The 20805-nt window shown below is 48.8% G+C and overlaps 3 protein-coding genes across 3 annotated transcripts; 2 read left to right on the top strand and 1 right to left on the bottom strand.

The window, feature by feature from the left end:
* Window positions 1-14279: 14279 nt before the first annotated feature.
* Window positions 14280-16086, top strand: F5J12DRAFT_718578 (major facilitator superfamily domain-containing protein; the record flags this gene model as incomplete). The annotated part of the gene is made up of 7 exons (XM_051741118.1): window positions 14280-14459; window positions 14511-14576; window positions 14633-14795; window positions 14857-14992; window positions 15048-15207; window positions 15262-15784; window positions 15839-16086. 7 exons carry the CDS (start codon window positions 14280-14282, stop codon window positions 16084-16086), a joined length of 1476 nt encoding a protein of 491 aa, XP_051601371.1.
* A 208-nt stretch (window positions 16087-16294) lies between these two features.
* Window positions 16295-16798, bottom strand: F5J12DRAFT_891262 (uncharacterized protein; the record flags this gene model as incomplete). The annotated part of the gene is made up of 2 exons (XM_051747472.1): window positions 16295-16695; window positions 16756-16798. The coding sequence occupies 2 exons, from the start codon at window positions 16796-16798 to the stop codon at window positions 16295-16297; spliced, it is 444 nt and encodes a 147-aa protein (XP_051601370.1).
* A 1742-nt stretch (window positions 16799-18540) lies between these two features.
* On the top strand, window positions 18541-20753 carry F5J12DRAFT_821629 (major facilitator superfamily domain-containing protein). The gene is made up of 7 exons (XM_051745317.1): window positions 18541-18841; window positions 18898-18963; window positions 19021-19181; window positions 19245-19379; window positions 19435-19594; window positions 19649-20171; window positions 20273-20753. The coding sequence occupies exons 1-7, from the start codon at window positions 18665-18667 to the stop codon at window positions 20470-20472; spliced, it is 1422 nt and encodes a 473-aa protein (XP_051601369.1). The 5' UTR covers window positions 18541-18664; the 3' UTR covers window positions 20473-20753.
* The last annotated feature ends 52 nt before the right edge of the window (window positions 20754-20805 follow it).

Below are 20805 nucleotides of genomic sequence, written 5' to 3'. Positions count from 1 at the left end.
TGTAAACGCGGGAGCGCGTTCGGTTGGCGACGGGCGACGAAGGCGATGGAGATGACGGCTCCTTGAGGGCCGGAGTATAGCGGGAACTGCGTCCGTTGCGGCATGACCAATGTCCCAAGTAACAGGCACTGGTAACAGGCATGCTGGTAAAGAGGGTGGTCGGGCGGGACGGGTGTCTGTCCTCCCAGGTAGAAGCGAAGTTGGTCAGAAGGGATGGGGACGAAGGGAGCCGAAGGGAGAGGATCGGAGGTGTGGACGGTGTTAAAGTAGTTCTTGTGAATTCCGGCCCACTGATGCATCCTGTAAGAGTACTTCCCAGGCGGAGTTATGAGTCCCTGTCCCCAATCGTGAACCAACCTCTTTAAAAAGAGCTCCTGAGTCGACGTATTTTAACTCTATCGCTCGCCATTCCTTTTCCTTCTCCTGATCCATTACGTCCTTCTTTAATTTGACCTCGGGTACCTGGGCTTCTTTCGGGACGATCCGGTCAAGGATCCGAGATGCCGGAGGCACGAGGAAGTCGTTAACTTGCTGTTGCCGTAAATGATGATAGGCTCTGCCAGTGATGGCTTCGGTAATTTCGGAAGAAGCCTTCTCCAACATTTCGATCATGATTACCTCCGAGAGAGGTGCCACCCCGATGAGTTTCCGAGTGCGTATCTTGGATACCAGCCCGTTGATCACGTCTGATGCTCTGTAGACTTCAGACAACAGCCCAAAATACTTAACTTGTTCTGGTGTGCACCCGTTAACGTCGTCCCCATCGTGGAAGACGTCAAGTGCCCTAACAATGTCCAAGTATTCAGCTGCTGGGACTGGTAATCTTTGCTGGTCAGCCCTGGAAGCAGCGGTGGCGGCGGCTGCAAGTAGATCGAGGGCTGGGCGATCAGCGCGGTTGGTGTAGGTGGTGAAGGCGCTGCGAAGGTCGGCAGGTTGGGAAGCATCGGTGCTCCTCGGCTGGGTTGCTCCATTATCGGCGTCATTGTCAGCAGCGCGCTTTACCCTTTCCCTTTGGGCTACTGTCCTCACTGAGGGGGACTCTGACCTTCGGGGCAGGGATGCGCTTGACGGTGATCCCCTGGTGTGGACGCGGTCGCAGAGAGCGGGTGAACTGCAGGCGATGCCGGACGGGGCTGGGACAAGGGCAAGGAGTACCTGGAGATATGAAAGCCAGAGGGGGACATTGGAGGTGAGGCTGGGGCATAGATATCGATGGGGGGAATGAGCCCGTCGTCGTTGGAGTAAGAAAGGGGTTCTGTGGAAGGGAGGAGGTCGGCGTAGTCATTCTCGGTATTGACAGAACAAGGAGAGTCCATTTAATTTCGAAGATGGCGGGCAAGCTTGTACTGGTCGAGCACTTCTTTAGCGTGCTCTTTTAAGTGTTCCTCGGGTTCCCACGTATTTGACGAATGTGGGAAACCCTTCCACTTTACCAGGTATTTTCGCTTCCCTCGGCGGCCATCTAGCTTGTGATTCAGGACTGACTCGACCTCCCATTCAATTTCATCATCGACCAACTCGGGAAGAGGTGCTGCGGGCGCAGTCCCATATACCTCGTTTTCGACGAAGGGGAAGATCCGAGAACCGTGGAAGACCGGGTGTACCTTCCAACTCTTGGGAAGGTCCAATCGGAAAGCGACCAGGTGATACAACCTGAGTCACCTTGAAAGGTCCGAGGCGTTGGGGCGCAATCTTGTCGCATTGGTTTTTGATGCACAAGTTAGCGGTATCCAGGAGAACACGGTCGCCAACCTTGGGCGCGACATATGTCCCTTTTGAGCGAGATTTCATCAACTCCTGTGCCCTTTTGTGGGCAAGGATAGCGACATCTCTGCTTGCGGCCAACCGCTCTAATCTTTCCTCGACCGAGGGGACCGGGGTTAATCTCGTCTCAGGGTAGGGCGACGGGTCGTATCCGAGAAGGAGGGAAAAAGGGGTCATTTGATGGACCATATGGATGCGGGAGTTGTGCGCGAACTCGGCTGGAAGGTAACTTGCTGCTCCAGGAGTTCGGGAATTCCGAGCAATAAAGGCGTAAGTATCCTTCAACCTCTTGATTTACCCGTTCGCTTTCTCCATTGGTCTGTGGGTGATACCCTGTAGAAAGTTTTGTTTTTATCCCTATAGCCTTGTATAATTCCTTGGTAAACGAGGAGGCGAACTGCGGACCTCAATCTGAGATTACCGATTCCGGTAGTCCAAATCGAGCGTATATGAAGCAATGGAACAGTTTCGCCAATCCTTCGGAATCGATTGTCTTGTGACAAGGAACAAACAGGGCGGCCTTGGATAGCCCTTGATCGACTACCATGAGAATAGAGTCATATTTTTCATCTCCCGAGACCGGGAGGTCCGTAATGAAATCCATTGAAATCTGCTGGAACAGGAGTACTGTGCTGGCAGTTTCATGGGGTGTTACCGGGGGTTTTGGAGGATGGGTGATAACTTTGCTGCCTTGACAAACCGGACATCCGGCGACGTATGCTTTGATGTCTTTTCCCATTCCGTCCCACCACACTTCTTTCCTCATTTTGGCAAACATCGCTTTTTGTCCGGGATGTCCCAAAGACTCGTGGTCGTGATAAGTCTTCATACAGTGTTGGCGATGATCGGGGGGAATATAGAGGTGGGTAGTCCCGAAACGTTTTGTTCCGTTGGCGGCAATAGTTATGTTTTCTTTAATTTCCGGGCCGTCTTGCTTCTTCGAAGCGTCTTCCTTGATCTGGGTATACAGCTCGGCGGATACGGCAAATACACCCCTAGCTCCTTTGACGATTTCCTCAGGTGGGCGAGCTTTCGGGGACCCTTTCTCCTTTGGCAATTCCTCATTTGGGCAAGAATAAGGTCGGGTGTTTGAACGAGACCATTCCGTTCGAGCCAGGAGGCAGCCAACTCATAGTAATCTATTGATTTTCTGTTGTTTTATAATTTTTGTGAGTGAAAAAGTGGGAGAAACCAAACGAATTTGGCTGTCCACCCCCTTCGAAAGCCAAAGGTCCAGCGGTAGGACCATGGCCACGGGGGCGGGCTCCGCCGCTTCGCTCTTGCGAGACAGGGTGTCCGCCGGAACCTGCAACTGGCCTGCCTGCCAGGAGAAGCGGATCAGGTAGGACTGTACTGTAGCAGCCCATCTTGCCTGGTGAGGGGTTAACTGTTGCGGTTCGCGGTCATACTCGAGGTTTTTGTGGTCGGTAAAGACCACCGTAGGTTCGACTGGGGATAGGAGGTATGGTCGGAAGGCCTTTAAAGCCCGAATGATGGCTAGCATTTCCAGGTCGTACACCTGGTAACGCTGCTCTGCACCGACAAGGGATTGGGAGAGGTACGAGCAGGGATGCCACTCGTCATCGGAGCCTTTCTGGGCGAGAATCGCACCAGTACCAAGTTTCGAAGTGTCTGTAAAGAGTGCGAACGGCTTCGAAAAGTCGGGAATCATGAGGACCGGAGCGGAGCATAACAAGCTTTTCAGCTTCTCGAAGGCAGCATCCCTCTCCAGAGTCCAGGTATAGGAGACCCCTTTTTTTGTTAGGTCATGAAGGGGTCTGGCGATGCTTGAAAACGATGGGATAAACTTCCGATAGAAGTTACAGAATCCGAGGAAACAGCGAAGCCTGGTTAGATTGTCGGGGGCTTCCCAGGTGTTAATCGCATCAGTCTTTGTCGGCGAAGTTTCCATGCGACCTCTTCCTATGACCATTCCCAAAAACTCTATTTCTTCGGCCTCAAAGACGCATTTGCTGATCTTGAGTCGAAGACCTTCTTTTTGACAGATCATCAGGAACTCCCGGACATGGGTCCGAAGTTCCTCGCGAGTTTTCCCATGGATTGCGACGTCATCCATGTATCCTACCTGTTTACCTCTTTGACTTTCGAAGGTTCGGTCCATGTAACGCTGAAACGAGGGAGGTGAGTTACATTGTCCGAAGAACATTACTGTGGGTTCGAAGAGACCCCTAGGAGTTATGAAAGCTCCTTTCCATTCGTCTCCTTCTTTAACCCAGAGGTTAGTAAACCCCCATCGAATGTCAAACTTGGCATAGTATTTGGATTCGACAAGCTCATCGAAAAGAGCTTGTGCGTTCGGCAGCAGGTGTGCGTCCTGAATGGTAAAAGAGTTAAGATATCGATAATCTTGAATTAACCTCTTTTTGCCATCCTTTTTGGCAACGAAGAACACCGGTGCTGCTTGCAGCGAGGTTGATGGTCAAATCTTTTTACACTTCAAGTTTTCTTCAAGAAATTCGTCCAAGACTTTTAGTTCGTCGGGAGACATTGGATATACCGCTGCTTTCTTTGGTTTGAAGTCCTCTTTAAGCCATATTTCGTGGTCCAAACCCGGCCTATGATGAGGTAGCGGTATATCTTCTTCCGAGAAGACTTGGGCGAATTCTTGATAATCTTTTGGAAGCTTTACTTCTTCTTTTGTGGAGGCCAGGGCGGCTTCCAGTTCTGTGGACAAAGTTGTTTTATTAATATTTCTTACCTCTGGTTCCCGTATGGAACCATCCTTGTTGAATTTCACTGCATACCCTTCGTAGTAAGGGACTTGGCTGTAAATGTAAACGTCAGTTTCCCGAGTTGGTACGAACCCATCATCCCAACACGAGATCTTGTTATTCTCCCAGTCCATTCTTGGCTTGTATGTTTGAAGGAACGGCATCCCGAGGAGGATATGTTCCTTGCCTACCAATGGACCGACATAGCACTTGATCCGTATTACTCAGTTCTTGATGATGATGTGTATCGTGACCTTGCAGGTTATCCATTCGACATCCTTCCCTGTGAAGGAGGTAGTCTTGAAGTGATTCTTGACGCGATACATCGGAATCTTCAATTTTTGAACAATTTGTTCCAAGATGAGTGAAACCTCTGCACCCGAATCGATGCAGACCATTACTCCTGCTCTGTAATCCGGCAACCATACTCTTCCCAAAGGCGAACCAATTCTCATTTTTGATTCATCATCTATGGTGGTAGTACAGACAGCGGATAACATAGAAATGGGACCCACGTGAGGAGTTGCCGCGGTCCCATTTAAAAATTTACCCCATGCGCTTTCATCTCATCATCTGTTGCCAGACGATTTCCTACGTAAGCAGTCTTCGTTCCATCGGCGGAAAGGACAACTCGAATGCCAGGGGGATGCGCAGGTTTCTGGGATTTACAGTCACGCTTGAAGTGACCTTTTGCTCTGCATTCGAAGCAAGTAATATTGTCGTTTGATCGGCGTACGTTTCGCCTTCTTTTGTCAACGTCCATCGCATCAGGATCTTGGGAATTTCCGCGATAGTGGATAAACTTTCGCTCGTACCGGGACTCCTTCCCTTCAAGGATATGCTTCGTTGCGATCGCAGTTCTTGCTTCTCCCGCGCACTGGATCCACTCAATTACCATGGAAGGTGTGTGCCCTGAGTTAAGAACCCATTCGCGATATTCCTTGTTGAGTCCCTTCCCGAAGAAGATCCCTGCTTCTCGTGACTCTTCTTTCAACTGGGCCTTGTTGACAAGTCCGGTAAACTCAGCAATATACGCTTCGAGTTCTCTTTTGCCTTGAGTGATGTCGGAGAGCCGTAAGATGGCAAGGGCGGTCTGATCGCCGGACTCGAACGTGGCTTTAAGACGCTCGACGAACCTCTGGAAAGTGTCGGAGTACCAGATGGTTCTGTCTAAAAGCTTGTTCTCGTTTTGGTAGTTTTCAGCGAACGACACGGCGGCTCCTTTCGTCATATATGTAAGGGCAAAGGAAATCTTGAGCGATTCCGTGTTGTAGACATGTTTATTGAGGTTGAGGTAACCTTCAACTTGCATGACCCAAGTTTGAAGCCCATTGTGGCTTCCGTCGTATTCTCTGGGATGCCCGACATTAAACTCCCGACCTCCATTGGGTGGGCGGACATCATACGAGTTGTCGCCAGCTTCGCCCAAGGCCTTACCCTTACTGGACCCACCAATGGGGTTCTCTGGGGGAATTACCTTTCCGAAATTTCTGGCGTACCAGGCTCGTAGAGCCGAGTCTGTAGGCGTTCCTGTTGGGAAGGGATCACTCGACTGACCCTGACCAGCAATCTTGTGCCAGTCCTCTGCCAAAGAGTGCATCTGTCTTTCCAACCTTTCCTTCAGCTCCGCTTCGGAGTATACCTTCGGCGGCATCTCAGGGGCTGATTCTCCGTGACCGATCGTCATGGACATAACGGGTGATTTGCATGCTTCTTGTTCTTCCTTGAGGACTGATCCGAAAGAAGTCTCGGACTTCTGATCATCTTCTTCTTCTTCTGAACTAAGCGCGACTTCCGATTCCCTAAAATGGGACAGATAAGATAACCTAGGATTACTTGCTGTGGCGGACGGCCCAAGTCTTCCTGGTATCGGCGGTAAAGGCGGGTTCCTACCGAGTCCTAGAGGTGTACTACGAGGAGGAACCGGTGTCTCGACTTCTGGGGATTTGACACTTTGACGGATAGTGACAACGAAAGCTGAGGGAGGATTTATTTCCCAAAAGAAACCTGTCAGCATAGAGGGGTAGTGTGCGAGTGATTTTACACGTAGGGAACCACGAGCGCTGACTCTAGGGAGGCGATCTATTAAAGCCTAATGGCTGCCTGTAGAGCAGTGAATTTGGTTAAGGGTAGAGGGGTGCTTCTCAATTTTGTTATCGACTTGTTTAGGTTCGAGTTGAGAGGTGGGATGGAAGGTGAGTTAGTCTTTATGCGTAGGGAGACCGACGAGCCTTTCTTTCAAGTAGGGGGTTGGTTTGTTGAAGTTCAGAAACCAGAGACAAGTAGACTTTCGCGAAGAGGTCAACGAGTCCCAAAAGCTGCGTTGAGTTTTTTGATTTTGTTATGCCCGAGCGCAGTGACTTCTTCAAATGGAATAGGCACGGAGCGCGCGAGGGGGAGTCTACGGGCCGAACTTGTCGTAACCCCTATGGCTGAGTTATTGCGAAGATCCAACAGAGGTCTTGTCTGCTGGCAAGTTCCTAAGGTTGTTCGCGCGGAGAGAAGACAAGGATTGAAGCAAAGTAATTAGCTCAGTTGCAAGCTATCGAAAAACTGAGGATACAAGGTATGGTACGTGAGTTTATATACTCCTAAGTATGAGTACCGTACCAGTCGCGACGGACGTGTCGCGATGCGTATCTGCAGTAATCAACGAACTAATCTTTGAAATAAATATGAGTCTACCGGTGTCAGAGATGGGGGTAGATATGGAAATGAAGGCTGTACCGGCTGCGCAATCAATGCACAGTGAGGAGCCAGACACCGGAGCTTGGAACACAACATGTAAGCAATAAATAAGAGTCAGAACAAGTCACTGGGACATGAAAGAAGCATCTCGTCAATCAGGAGAGCGGTGAACGTCACGGATCACAAGTGATGAGTCTCGACAGGTATTGGAAATACCTGGACAGCGGGTGATCTGAGTCGTCCTTGCAACATATGCACTCCTAACATGACGACGAGTATCAGCGACGTGACGAGGCACGTGACGCACGTGACCGCGAGGAATTGAAAAAGGCTAGACCCCTGATGGAAGCGTAACAGGCACTTAAGAATTTTATTGGCGCTTAACTTGCCTCCTCCTTTTTCTTTGGCATTGACAACCTGTTCTTGTGTGAGGGATGACTGCCGACATTGCTGGCTGTCCTTCTTCGCATGAGGGCTATGGTCTTCACCTTCATTCATCAGCTACATCCATGTCCACCTCACCAAACACCTTTGGTGTGTGACAACGGGTCAAGCAATTCTACCCAAAAGTTAACAAGTCTAGATTCACAGCCAGTATCTCAAAGCAGCAATGCTGGGAGCGGATCCTATTCGAGATGAATAGGTGTTATCAGTGCCAGTTGGAAAGTGATGCTTCAGAGAACACACAACAGGCTCCACCATTGAAGGGAGGATCATGTGAATCTCACCACCTTCAGTTCGACAAGTCAGAACCACTGTCATACAGTGACCCAAAGGCTCACTATCACATGTCAGAGAGTAATAGGAACTATATTAACCTGCCAATGTGGCTTGGTAAAAACAAGGGGGACCCAGCCTTAGAAGTAAGTTTTATTTTGAATACTCCCATGCCATGGTTCATCAGAAACAACTGATCATTGGCCCCATGAACAGGATTTTTTACCTTGGCTCAAAGATCATGTTCTCACCCGACTCCTGGGCCAGGCTTATGATGGCGATGAACAGTCATTCACATCTGCTGAGTGCAGCAATGTGATAATTTTCAAGGACTGCATCTACTGCCACAAGGTTCTGTGGGTCAACTATACAACATATGACATGCGGCATGCCCAAGATTCTCTCAATCCACAAAACTGTGCAGATGTCATGGTCTTGGCCCATGAGGATGATGAAAGCCATGAGCACCCTTACTGGTATGCATGGATACTTGGTGTATTTCACATGTTTGTTGTTCACAAGGGTTCTGGGTCCATGGAGCCCCAGAAGGTGGATTTCTTGTGGGTATGATGGTTTGGGCATGACATGTCACACAAGGCCAGGTGGCGTGTCAAGTGACTCCATCGCATCAGTTTTATTCCTCATGAGGACCCTGGTGCATTTGGATTCCTTGACCCTCATCATGTCATCCGTGCAATTCATTTGATTCCAGCATTTGCACATGGCCGGACAGATGAATACTTGCCACATTCACTTGCTTGACAGAAGGAGGGGAATGGCAGAGACTGGGTTTACTTGTATGTGAACATGTGAGTCTAAAATGTCTCATTCATGTCTGATGTTGACCTGTCGAACATTAATCATCCATAGGTTTGTTGATCAAGACATGCTGATGCACTTTCGTGGTGGCAGTATTGGCCACAAATCAACCCACACAGCTACAAATGTTTTCAAGCAGGATTGTGACGATCTGGATAGGACCTGTGATTTTGGCACTACAGACAATGAAGAACATGAAAATATAACTGGAATGTCAACTATTGCATCACCAGATGATGAAATTCAAGCTGAAGATGATGAAGAATCACTCAAAATGGAAGAGTATGGATGTGATGGACTTGAACAAGTGGAGGATGAGAGCAGAGGTGTGGGAGGTATGGGCAATGATATTGATGAGCCTGATCTGGAGGAAGATGAGCCAGAGTTGGGCCTGGAGGATGGTGAGGATGAAGTGTTTCCCCAGGATGAACTTGTATGGGGTGACTATGGCAAGCTCTAATCAGGCAGGCAGCCACTTGTAAGACTTTCCTTCATCAAATGTTAGTATGCAGGACTCATTGCTACAGGTTTCATAGCAAACAGGTATTTGCCTGCCGTTGTCTGTCCTTGAGTACCTACCCCTTGTTTGCCCATGTTGGGGATTGGTTGCGTGGTGGTGGTATCGTTAGCATGTCGCAAGTATTAGCTGAGGTTCGAGCTTTGGGTGCTCTGGATGTGGCATGTTCGTTTGGTAGTGACCCATCCCAATAAATTTCCAATACCTCCTAATAGATTCAAGTGCAACCTTATGGAACTGCCAGTACACTGAAATCTCCAGAATTCCCTCAATATAATGGTATGCAACCCTAGTACTACCTAGTGCAATGCGTCCGAATGTACAGGTGCACTGCTGGTGATTACATAATCTGAATTGAGCAGAGTCCCGAGCACTCCGACACTGGCATTTTGGAATACATGACGAGCAGGATACCTTTTATATTATTCTCTGTAGCTATGCTATGCATGCATCTTAATGTAATGATAAACAACACTTCTGCCTTGAGCTACATGTCTGCGACAAGAATGTATCAAGTTGGATGTGGCTACCACTGCGTACATAAGTATCCATACATAAACTGGTCGAGCAGTTTGGAATACATGACCACTGGAATATCCTCATCTTAATCAAACATAAAATGCCTCTGAATGTAATGATAAACAATGCTTCCACATCGAGCTACATGTCTGCGACAAGGATGTATCAAGTTGGATGTGGCTATCAGTACTTACATAAGAATATGACACGCGGTTGGTTTTGTCGATCAGTAGTGGTGCTCAAAATAAACTGAGTTGGAGTGATTTTGGCACTAAACCCTAGCTGAGTTGGCTGAGTTCAGCACTAAACCCTAGCAGAAACTTCAGCCACGACTTTGACAAATTTCAAGTTCTGATTTTTTAAACCTCCACTCACTTTGCATTTTTGGAGTGCTGTGCTACACAGCATGACATCATGTCTTTTTATATTCAACATCTAAGTTCGAACATTCACTCGCGAGTGATATTTGTGGGGGGCAGCTCGGATATGGTATTAGATATGAGTAGATAACACTGTCCTCCTTCTGCCACAATGGTCCATAAGTCTGCTTGTCAAGAGACCCTAGAGATCCTGGGCGATGCAGCAGTCAGAGTCGCCAAAATGCAGTTGCAGCAGCTAGGGACTTACATGGAGGCCAACAACAATGACTCCAATTCTAGCATGTCAGATGGCGACTGGACAGATGTCTTGTCCAAACCCTTGTCCCCGATGATCTTATCTCCAATTTCATCCATGTCCACCTCGTCGTCCTCATCCCTCAGCTCACTCCATTCTGTGAAGAGGATAACTGCTCCATATACAGTGGCGCTGCAGACCATTCAGGCACTCTATGATGAGGTCCACATGGCACAAGTCTTTGAGCGACCAGGCGTACCAATGATGTGTGCATCTCAACTGCCACTCCTTGATCATTTTGCTATCCACTGACCACTCTTGTTCTGGAAAAAATTGTGTGTCGATCCTGTGATATTCAATGACATTTTAGACCAAATTAGTGACCACTACATATTTTTGAACAAGTCAAACAACAAACAATTACCTGTGGCCGTTCAACTCACAATTTTCCTTTTCCACATGGGGCACTACGGTAATGCATCTTCACCTGAGGATGCTGCCCAGTGGGCAGGTGTTAGTGTTGGAACAGTCATCAATTGTACTCACTGGGTAATGGCAGCACTGCTGGACAAGCACGACAACTTCATTTATGTGCCAGATGTGCAATCCCCAGAACTGAGGCATGCATGAGAATTTGTGGAGTCATGAACTTGCTGGTCTTGGAGAAATGGAGTTTTTGCTGCGGATGGAACGACTGTTAACCTTTATGCATGACCGAAGTCATTCGCTGACAGCTACTATGACCGCAAATCAAATTTCTCACTAAACTGTCAGGTAGGTGAGTATGATGTCATGCAGAAACAGACAACTTATGGGCATGCAGGTTGTAATAATGCTGCACAACTTGGCCATTGTTGATTATGCGCTGGGGAATCCAGGGAGTGTCCATGATGCGTATGCATTTCAGGGAATGCGGATCTTCAAGGATCCAATCAGTGTTATGCCACACAGACACTGGACTTGGGCTGATACAGCATATCCCTCGGAGAAGTGGTGTGTTGTGCCATTTAAAAAGCCACAAGGGGGGAACTTGACAAAGCGTCAGAACACATATAATCATTATGTTTCAAAGGTATGTACTTACCAAGTGTTCCATGGCACATCCTTGACAATTCAGAAGATTCGAGTCAGGGTAGAGCATGCATTTGTGGCCTTGAAAGGCCGGTTTCAGTCACTGAGAGAACTCCATATCAAAATTGGTAACAAACCAGGGAATATGGATCTGGCTGTGTACTGGATAACATGTTGCTTTATCCTGCACAATATGGTTGTGCAATTTGAAGAAAGGTGCTGTGAAGAGTTGGGGTGAGGGACAATGGATTGGGCAATGAGGGAAGGGGAGCCTGACGAAGGGAATGACAACGATATGCTGCTGGCCCTAGAACCAGGATCAGTAGGACAACAATTCTGCGCACACTTAATGGAGAGGTTGATCATGGAGAGAGGGATATGAATCTGAATACATTTTGCATTTTGTAAAAAAAACAAAGGGCGACGGTGACAACTTGGACAAATGGATAAAACATACTCGTTTGTCCTACAAGCGACATCAGGTAAGGGACGGAGGAAGATCTGCAGGAGTAATTATCGATGACATAGGAGTAGCAGAGGACAATGCTTGGCCACCAGCAGCGAGGGCCTTCTGAGCCTCGATCTCCACAAGCTTGAGCTTGAGCTTGAGGACCTCGGATTCCCTAGAAAATGCCTCTGCATCCAGCTTGTGGAGCTGGATGTCATGGTTCCACATCTCCAGTATGCAATGGTGGATCTTGTCAGCTTCACTATGTTCGCACTGACACTCACGCTCATTGTGCTCAATCTCCTTCATATGCATGTGCATGTTATATTTTGCAATGTGACGTTCATTCTTGAGAAGAGTGATCTGGTATTCTCAGTCAGAAGTATCTCCTGAAAGTCCTTGCAACTTCTCTGCTAGCGTGACCTTGAGCTTGGAGACAGATCTTGCATTTCCTGAGCTTCCCCCTGATGCCACAGAACCAGGACCATGGCCATGACTCTTAGTGACGATAGACAGTGGCAATGACATTGATGTGACCGTTGAAGTCGATGACGGGACGCGCTTGGGGTATGGGGAAGAGCGGAACGTACTGCGATTTTCCCAGGATGGTGTCTTGTGCTTCATAGCAGGAGGATTAGGTTGCCAATTATGAAAGTCACTTGGGCCACTGAAAGACTAGATTGTTCATGTTAGTTTTTGTACAGTGCGACCACTTAGGAGATATCAGTAACTTGCCTTAGCAAAAGATGGGACCGCCAGCGAAAAAGTATTTGATTGGCTTGGGCCTGCTGTTGGGAGGGAAGAATCATGCATCCAGTCATCGTCACATTCTTCTTCATCGATATCATGCCCTCTTGTTTTATCGCCACCGGCCTCCTCTTCCTCCTCTTCCATACACATGTGGTCATCATCAGTGACAACACCAGGAAAACCTGGATGTTCCATCTGCTGGACCATGGTCTCATCGTCATCACACTCTCCAAACAAATCTGGCACAGACTGGGAAGTACTGGAGGGAGGGGGGGGGGGTACAGAGGGGGAATCGGGTTGAATAATCGCAAGAAAATTGCCAGCACGATCGAGGCCAGGAGTAGAGTTTTGCAGTTGGGTGTCGATTGATGGAATTCCCCTCCACATTTGATCACATTCCTCGAACCAAGGGAAATGCGCAATGGCATCAACTGAAACCAGATCATCAGTGGGACCAAATGGGAACACGATCTAACAGACTCACCCAGCAGGTTTGGATACCTTGCATCACCAGGAATGATCCTGCCACCAGTGGACTTGAAACAATCAAGTTGCTCTCAATATCTCTTCTTTAACCTGCATTGACCATTGAGTTATGCCATCTCCCATCATTAGATAAAGACATACATTGCAAGGCATGCATAGACACTTGTATTGAACTTCTCCAGCTGCATCTCATACCCACTGCAATATTCTGGATCATTCACAAAAAGCACCTTTGCAACGACAGCATGAATTTCTTTCTTCATTCGCCCATGGGGCTTTCTGAGGGAAGCAGAGCCTTCTTGCACACTTTGCTGCTTAGTGCTGCTGAATAGGATGGCACGATCGGCAGGATGTTGCAAGAGCCAGCTCAGGAGTGTGCTAGTGAGGTGGGAATATCATTCCCAGAAAATGGTTTCCCTCGATTCCTGCGGAGGACCTCCCAGGGTAGTCATCATTTGCTTGTGAGAGCCAGTAGCCTGGGACTTGGATCCCCTGGTCTTTGGCTTCCCTCTCTGGGATGTAGAGATCGTATTTTGGGGCGGGGATATAACTTGAGAAGGGAAAGGAGGATTAGAACCTGTGTTTCTGGCTGGAATCTGAGGGGGAGTCAATGCCATCATAGTCGTCCATCTCACTTGCAGGCATGCAGAGCATCTTGTGCATGGACAATGGGGAGGCATTTTCAAGTGGAGCTTGAATTAAACCACATGCACTGGACCCACTTGCCATGCTCACACTGATTCCTGGGCCAAATTTGTTTGACTCAGATTTATTTTGAACGCCACTAGTGCCATCTGCAAAAGCTAAGCGTCAAGTTGGCTGGCCAACTTGACGCTTAGCGTTTACCCGGTGAAGTAACAGTGCGTGCCGAGCTCTCAAACAATTCAAAAAGCTGTCCAAAGTGTATGCTATAATTCGACCGTTTTACAGATGCTGGTCTCGTGGCACTAACGTCACTGCTTATTCGGAACGAGAATGAACCACTCACTAGGACGTACTTTGGGGGTTTCCGCTTGTCAAGTACCCGGGTTCCTACTCAATGGGAGCCGATGATGGGTCCAGGGACTTTGCGGAGACGAAATTTGCTTGTTAACAGCAGCAACCCCGAACAACTGTTCGACACCAGTCCTTGCCCTCGGCGTGATTGTGAACGATGGAATCCCAGGAAACAGATGATGAAAAGGCTCCCTTCATTTTAACACCAGATGACGTTCAAGATGAAAGCCCGAAAGCAACAAGAACTCCTCTGCCATGGCGGCAATTCTCCATCCTTTTATTACTGCAATTGTCAGAGCCTCTGACATCACAGGTGATTGCACCATTCTTACCCCAGGTGAGTGAACTACCGTTAGCGCAGCATCAACCGCTCAGGATCTACCTTAAGCTTATCAGAGAGGTCGGTATCACACATGAGGATGATTCCAGCATAGGACACTATGTTGGCTTGGTGGTCAGTCTTATGTTTTAGAAGTGGCAAACCATGACTCCGAGCGTTTGTTCTTAAAGCATTCTCTATTCTTTATGACCGAAGCATGCACGGTATTCCATTGGAGTCGTGCGTCAGACCAGATCGGACGCAAACCAGTCCTTATGACTGGACTTCTCGGACTCTCGATGTCGATGTATTGCTTCGGACTATCTAAAACATTTTGGGCCCTCGTTCTCAGGTGTGCTGTACGACTATGCTCACTCCAGGAACAAGGACACTGATTAAACTACTCTTGGTGAAGTCGTTGTCCTGAATGGCGCCCTGAATGGGAACATAGGGATCATGAAGAGTATGATAGCAGAAATTACCGATCCAACGAATATGGCTTTGGCGTATAGTATCATGCCTCTTGCGTGGTTTTTCGGAACCACAATCGGGTTCGTCCCATTGCAGTTCACCCACAGTTATCCAGTCCGTTCTGATTTCATCAAGGCCACTTATCGGTGGATTACTAGAACATCCGGCGGAGAAATACCCCACGGTTTTTGGAGGCTCCACATTCTTCAAGGCATACCCATATTTCCTTCCATGCTCAGTTTCCGCAACTTTTGCTGTGATATGCTGGTTTATCACTTATTTCTTGCTGGAGGAGGTTAGTTCCGCCATCGTTTTCTCGTTGGGGTTGGGCTAATCATCACACGCATAGACCACCACACCGCAAATGTCTGCAAAAGATTACATCCTTGGTCGCAAGTCCAAGCCTCAGGGACCGAACGGAAGATCACCAGCAGCAACGGAGAACGGCGTTCATTGTGATAATAACGAGGGTCAACTACCTCTTCGGAAACTCTTGGTTCCCAACGTGTTGGTTGCTGCGGGCTGTTATGCCTTCATCGCGCTCACCGACATTGCGGTCCGCACGGTGTTACCCGTTTACTTTGCGGTTCCTGTGGAAATGGGTGGACTGGGACTCGGCCCTTCGGCCATCGGTACCACCCTTTCACTATTGGGAGTTGCCAGTGGTGTCTGCCAAACGCTCTTCTTTGCATGCTTACATGATCGATTGGGTCCAAAGTACCTGTACCTCATGGGATCATTCTTATATATCCCTGCAATCGTCCTCTTCCCTGTGATGACTTGGGTAGCGCAAAAGAGAGGACTGGACGGTCTTGTCTGGACCCTTGTTGGATCCCAGATAATGTTATTCATGTTTTCTGGTTTATCGTTCAGTGAGTATTGACTTTTTTTCGCACCGTTTCTAGTGACTCACGGGTTGCGATCAGGCGTCACATTCATATACATTAATGCGGCTGCCCCAAACCGCGCTTCTATTGGTGCAACTAACGGCCTTGCACAGATGATGGTGTCCGTGACGCGTGCGTTAGGCCCTGCAAGCGCTAACTCGGCATTTTCGTTGAGTATCCAAAGGCATGTAATGGGAGGTTACCTCGTGTATTGGATGATGATAGTGATGGCGAGTATTACGCTGGGAATTGGGTTCTTCTTACCGAAGAAACCGTGGAAGGTTTGAGGGCTGTCTGCGTGGGCCTTCGCCCGCAAAACATAGAAAAACGTGCCTCCAACCGCCGTTGATAGTGCATGTCTACAGCAGGAAAGTCTGCAGCAAGACGTATCATTGCAAGTCTGGGTTGAGTGAAGCGGATCGCAGGAGGTATATTATCCTATTGGGCTATCTTGCTTCCTACTTTTGTCAAGTCACCGAAGTAAAAGTACTCCATCTACTCCAGCAACTTGGTACGAGTCCATGTTGAGGCTACAGCAACACAGTATACGCGGAGCAAGCCACCAATATAGAAATAACAGAACGCCCAATACATCATATCCCCTGAGGGGAGAAGATGGAAATCGGGAACGAGGGCGGACGCGCCCCAACGGGCAGACATATCAAATACACGATTCAAATTTAAGGTAGGGGCTGCCTCGTCGTCCCGCAGAGCCATCCTATCCTCGACACCTATCTGTTTGTCAGCATAGTCGCGCCAGCTCCGCTTCTGATAATCCGACTGTAGGATGCTGATACAGGACTCGATGAGCGACACCGCAGACAATGTCGAGGAAGTTCTGAGTCTTCCTGCGACCGAGGGACCAACCCAGGAGTTGAAGAGGTCTTTCCCAAACTCTTAGAACCTAGCCAGAATATCAGGTTTCTTCGAGAGTACACGGTAACTCTTGGCGATACCTCCTTTGCAGGCCCGGGCTTTGATGATTTCGGGAGAAGGCATGCGTGTCCACGGGACTGGTGTCAGCCTTCGTGTCGCGACTCCAACTTTCTGCTGCACAACTTCAATGTGCAGCAAAATGCACTGGCATCTTTGTGTCCTATTCGTGTGGGTGCTGACTTGACATAACGGATTGATATAGCAGACCAGATTTTGACTGGTCGTGTAACAACCTGCGTGATACCTGTAAGTCCTTACATATTTCTTCCTTGAAATTATGAAGTAAAGGTTGTAGATGCTTGATCTCGTGATTCCGGCGTCCTTGTGTATGTCCATCACTATGTGCGATGCCGGGGCGCTCTTCGTGCATGGCCGGGTGGGACTTCGAGCCTCACCTTCCGGTGGACTGTTGGATGACTGTGACTTCAGTGTCTGATGTTTTTCTCATCTCCTGGTTGTGGTACCTGTCCCGCTGTTAACCCTCGTGGGGTCGAAGTGCAGTTCCCTCGCCCTTCTGCTTTCCGTGCGATGCCCGTCCGTTGTGTCCGGCGCGACGTACATGTGTGGGTCTCTGTCGGATTCCTTCCCCTATGTGGTTTTCGGTCCTCAAATTGGACAGCCTCGGCTTGTACGCCTTCATAGATCATTCCATCATGACCTCTCTTTTGGTGTACGTACTTCTTCGGTATTGCGCAAGGTCGTCGGGCATCTATCAAACCAAACTCCACCTCCAAGACTCTCCACTGCGTGTACACAACTGCTGTTCACTGTTCCGGCAGCACCTCCTTTGCCTGCTAAGCACAGAACTTATAGTCTGTTCAATGATAATTCCTGCTTGACAATACCGAAGGCTTCATTGTTGCAAAGGTGGATCTGCCGTCTGCCGTATGTCAGAAGACCTTCCAGGAGAATTCCCCCTACTTTGTCTTTCCCAGCGATTCCTCTTCTGATTTGTACGAGAAATCTCTTCCCGGCTGCCCTGCTCGAGTCCTTTTGTGGCTAGTCTAGGACTCGTTCCGTCTCACCACGAGATGCATTCGGACAGATTCTTCAAGGCTTTTGGCGTGGTCTGCTCGGATTATGTTGGAGACACCCGCAAGACTTCTGCCGTTCAGTAAGTGTGGTCGTCTCTGGTTGTGTGGATGCTTGCGTCTTGATACCCGCCTCTCGGATGTAGGTATGTATGTAGTCGATGACAATGGGGCGCGAACACTATCTCCGGTTGTTAATACTGCCATTTAGTTCGTTGGCGTCTTCCGTGGGACTGCTGACATGGGGGGCTTTCCGCGTCCCATGAGAGTATCATCCTTAATGTTGGGTTTCAGGAGTCACCTGTGGGTGCCCGCTTGTTATTGTGTGATGGTTTTATGTAGAGCATTCCCTATGCAGACTGGGCTGCCCAGCTCCCAAAATGTTGGATAGTTACTGTACGTGAGGCCCTTTCCGGTCAGGCTGCTCTTCAACATCCTCGCGAGGTATGCAACTGCTTCACTCATTCTTCGTAATGCGGATGCTGCCGAGGTGGCCTCAGGGCATTTGGAGACAGCTGCATATCTCTCGTGGTCTTGAACCAGAAAATTCCTGTCAGCCAACTTTGGGAGTGGATCAAGCATTTCGGCCCGGAAGCCGGTGGCCACTTCTGCGCTACTACTTAGTGGGTTAGTACTGGTAGCAATGGGAAGGGTTGCTGGCACTTGGCATAGACCGTTTTGCATGGTAAATATGTGCTATGCGTACAGTGCGAGTTCGGGACGCGAATGGACAACCCACTAGGGCAGGGCGGGTTTTCGTTTATCAAGCCGGGGCCCGCACTTTGGGAGCCGATGGGGGCCCAGGGAACTTTGCGGAGACGGAATTTGCTCGTTATCAACAGCAGCCCCGAACAACTGCCCGACAGCACAGTCCCTGCCCACGGTGCGACTGCGAATAATGTATCCTCAAGAAGTAGACGAAGAGACTCCCCTGATACCAACACCAAATGACGCTCGGGACGGGAGCCCGAAAGTGACAAGAACTCCTTTGCCATGGAAGCAATTTTTCATCGTTTTATTATTGCAACTGTCAGAGCCTCTGACATCGCAGGTGATTGCACCATTCTTGCCCCAGGTGAGTAAGCTACCATCAATGCAACGTGAATGCGACATCTCAGGTTCCACCTTAAGCTCATCAGAGACGTCGGTATCACACATGGTGATGATTCCAGCTTAGGATATTATGTTGGCTTGGTGGTAAGTCCTTCGTTTTAGAAGTGGAACTATGACTTCAAGTGCCTGTTCTTCCCTAAGCATTCTGTGTTCTTCATGACCGAGGCCTGTACGATATTCCACTGGAGTCGTGCGTCGGACATGATCGGGCGCAAACCAGTGCTCATGACCGGGCTTCTCGGTCTCTCGATGTCGATGTATTGCTTCGGACTATCTAAAACATTTTTGGGCCTCCTTTTCAGGTGCGTTGTGTGATTATGTTTGCTCCGGAGACCATGCAGCTGATTGAACTTCTCTTGATGAAGTCGTTGTTTGAATGGTGCCCTGAATGGGAACATTGGAGTCATGAAGAGTATGATAGCAGAACTCACCGATCCAACGAATATGGCCCTGGCATGTAGTTTCCTTCCTCTCACGTGGTTTTTTGGAACCACAATTGGGTTCGTTCCATACCAGTTCACCCGCGGCTATCCAGTCCGTTCTGATTTCATCAAGGCCACTTATCGGTGGATTATTAGAACATCCGGCAGAGAAGTATCCCAGGGTTTTTGGAGGCTCCACATTCTTCGAGACATACCCATATTTCCTTCCGTGTTCAGTTTCCGCAACGTTTGCTGTGATATGTTGGTTTGTCGCTTATTTCTTCCTGAAGGAGGTTAGTTCCGCCACCGTTTTCTTGTTAGACCTAGGCTGATCATCACACGTGCAGACCACCACACCGCAAATGTCTGCGAAAGACTACTTCTTGAGGCGCAAATTCAAGCCCAAGGGACCGAACGGAGGATTACCAGCAACAACGGAGAACGGCGTTCATTGCGATAATAACGAGGGACAATTGCCTCTTCGGAAACTCTTGGTTCCAAACGTGTTGATTGCTGCGGGCTGTTATGCCTGCTTCGCATTCTCCGACATTGCTGCCCGAACTGTGTTACCCGTGTACTTTACAATTCCTATAGAAATGGGTGGACTGGGACTTCGCCCTTCGGCCATCGGTACCATCCTTTCACTACAGGGATTTGCCAGTGGTTTCTGCCAAACGCTTCTCTTTGCGCGCTTACATGATCGATTGGGCCCCAAAAACCTATACCTCGTGGGATCATCTTTATACCTCCCCGCGATCGTTTTGTTCCCTGTGACGGCTTGGGTGGCACGAGAGAGGGGACTGGATTATGTTGTCTGGACCCTTGTTGGAACCCAGATAATGTTATTCGTGTTTGCAGGTTTCTCGTTCAGTGAGCATCAATTTCTTTGCACCATTCCTAGTGACTCATGAATTGTGGTTAGCCGTCACCTTCATATACGTTAATGCGGCAGCCCCGAACCGCGCCTCTAGTTGGTGCAACTAACGGCCTTGCACAGATGATGGTGTCCGTGACGCGTGCGCTCGGCCCCATAGGCGCTAACTCGGCGTTTTCGTTGAGTATCCAAAAGCATGTGATGGGTGGTTACTTCGTGTACTGGTTGATGCTAGTGATGGCAAGCGTTACGTTCGGAATGGGGTTCCTCTTACCGAAAAAACCATGGACGGTTTGAGGGCCGTCTTGCACGGCCGTTTGCGCGCAAACCGTAAAAGACGCACTTAACTCTCAAATGTAGACCAATACATGCATTGGTAGCCTGTACTATGTACATACTGCGGAGTACTTCCGAGTGTGTGTACCTACAGCAGGTAGGTTTACCGGATACTGGTCACCGGTTCATAAGACAGTAATGTGGATAGCACTGTAAGTCTGGATGGTCGAGTTCATGATCGCTGAAGCAGCAGGTGTATGTATCATCCTAGACTACCGGCTCAACTGACCTTAGCACTCTCGACTATGCTTGCTTCCCATTTTCGTCAAGCCGTACCGTCCAAGTCAAACTTTA

The sequence above is a fragment of the Pisolithus orientalis genome (genome assembly GCF_024613125.1).
Source record: "Pisolithus orientalis strain OTSU chromosome Unknown F5J12scaffold_9, whole genome shotgun sequence".
In the NCBI taxonomy this organism is placed as follows: Eukaryota; Fungi; Basidiomycota; class Agaricomycetes; order Boletales; family Pisolithaceae; genus Pisolithus; species Pisolithus orientalis.
The sequence above is the reverse complement of the archived record's forward strand: the minus strand, read 5'-3'. Positions and strand labels throughout refer to the sequence as shown.

Excerpts from the sequence above, each read along its gene's own strand:
- F5J12DRAFT_821629 (XM_051745317.1), top strand. The coding sequence starts at position 18,665 with ATGTATCCTCAAGAAGTAGACGAAGAGACTCCCCTGATACCAACACCA. Across the intron at positions 19,182-19,244 it reads TTTTTGGGCCTCCTTTTCAG|TCGTTGTTTGAATGGTGCCC; the intron begins GTGCGTTGTGTG and ends CTCTTGATGAAG. Across the intron at positions 20,172-20,272 it reads GTTTGCAGGTTTCTCGTTCA|TTGGTGCAACTAACGGCCTT; the intron begins GTGAGCATCAAT and ends CCGCGCCTCTAG.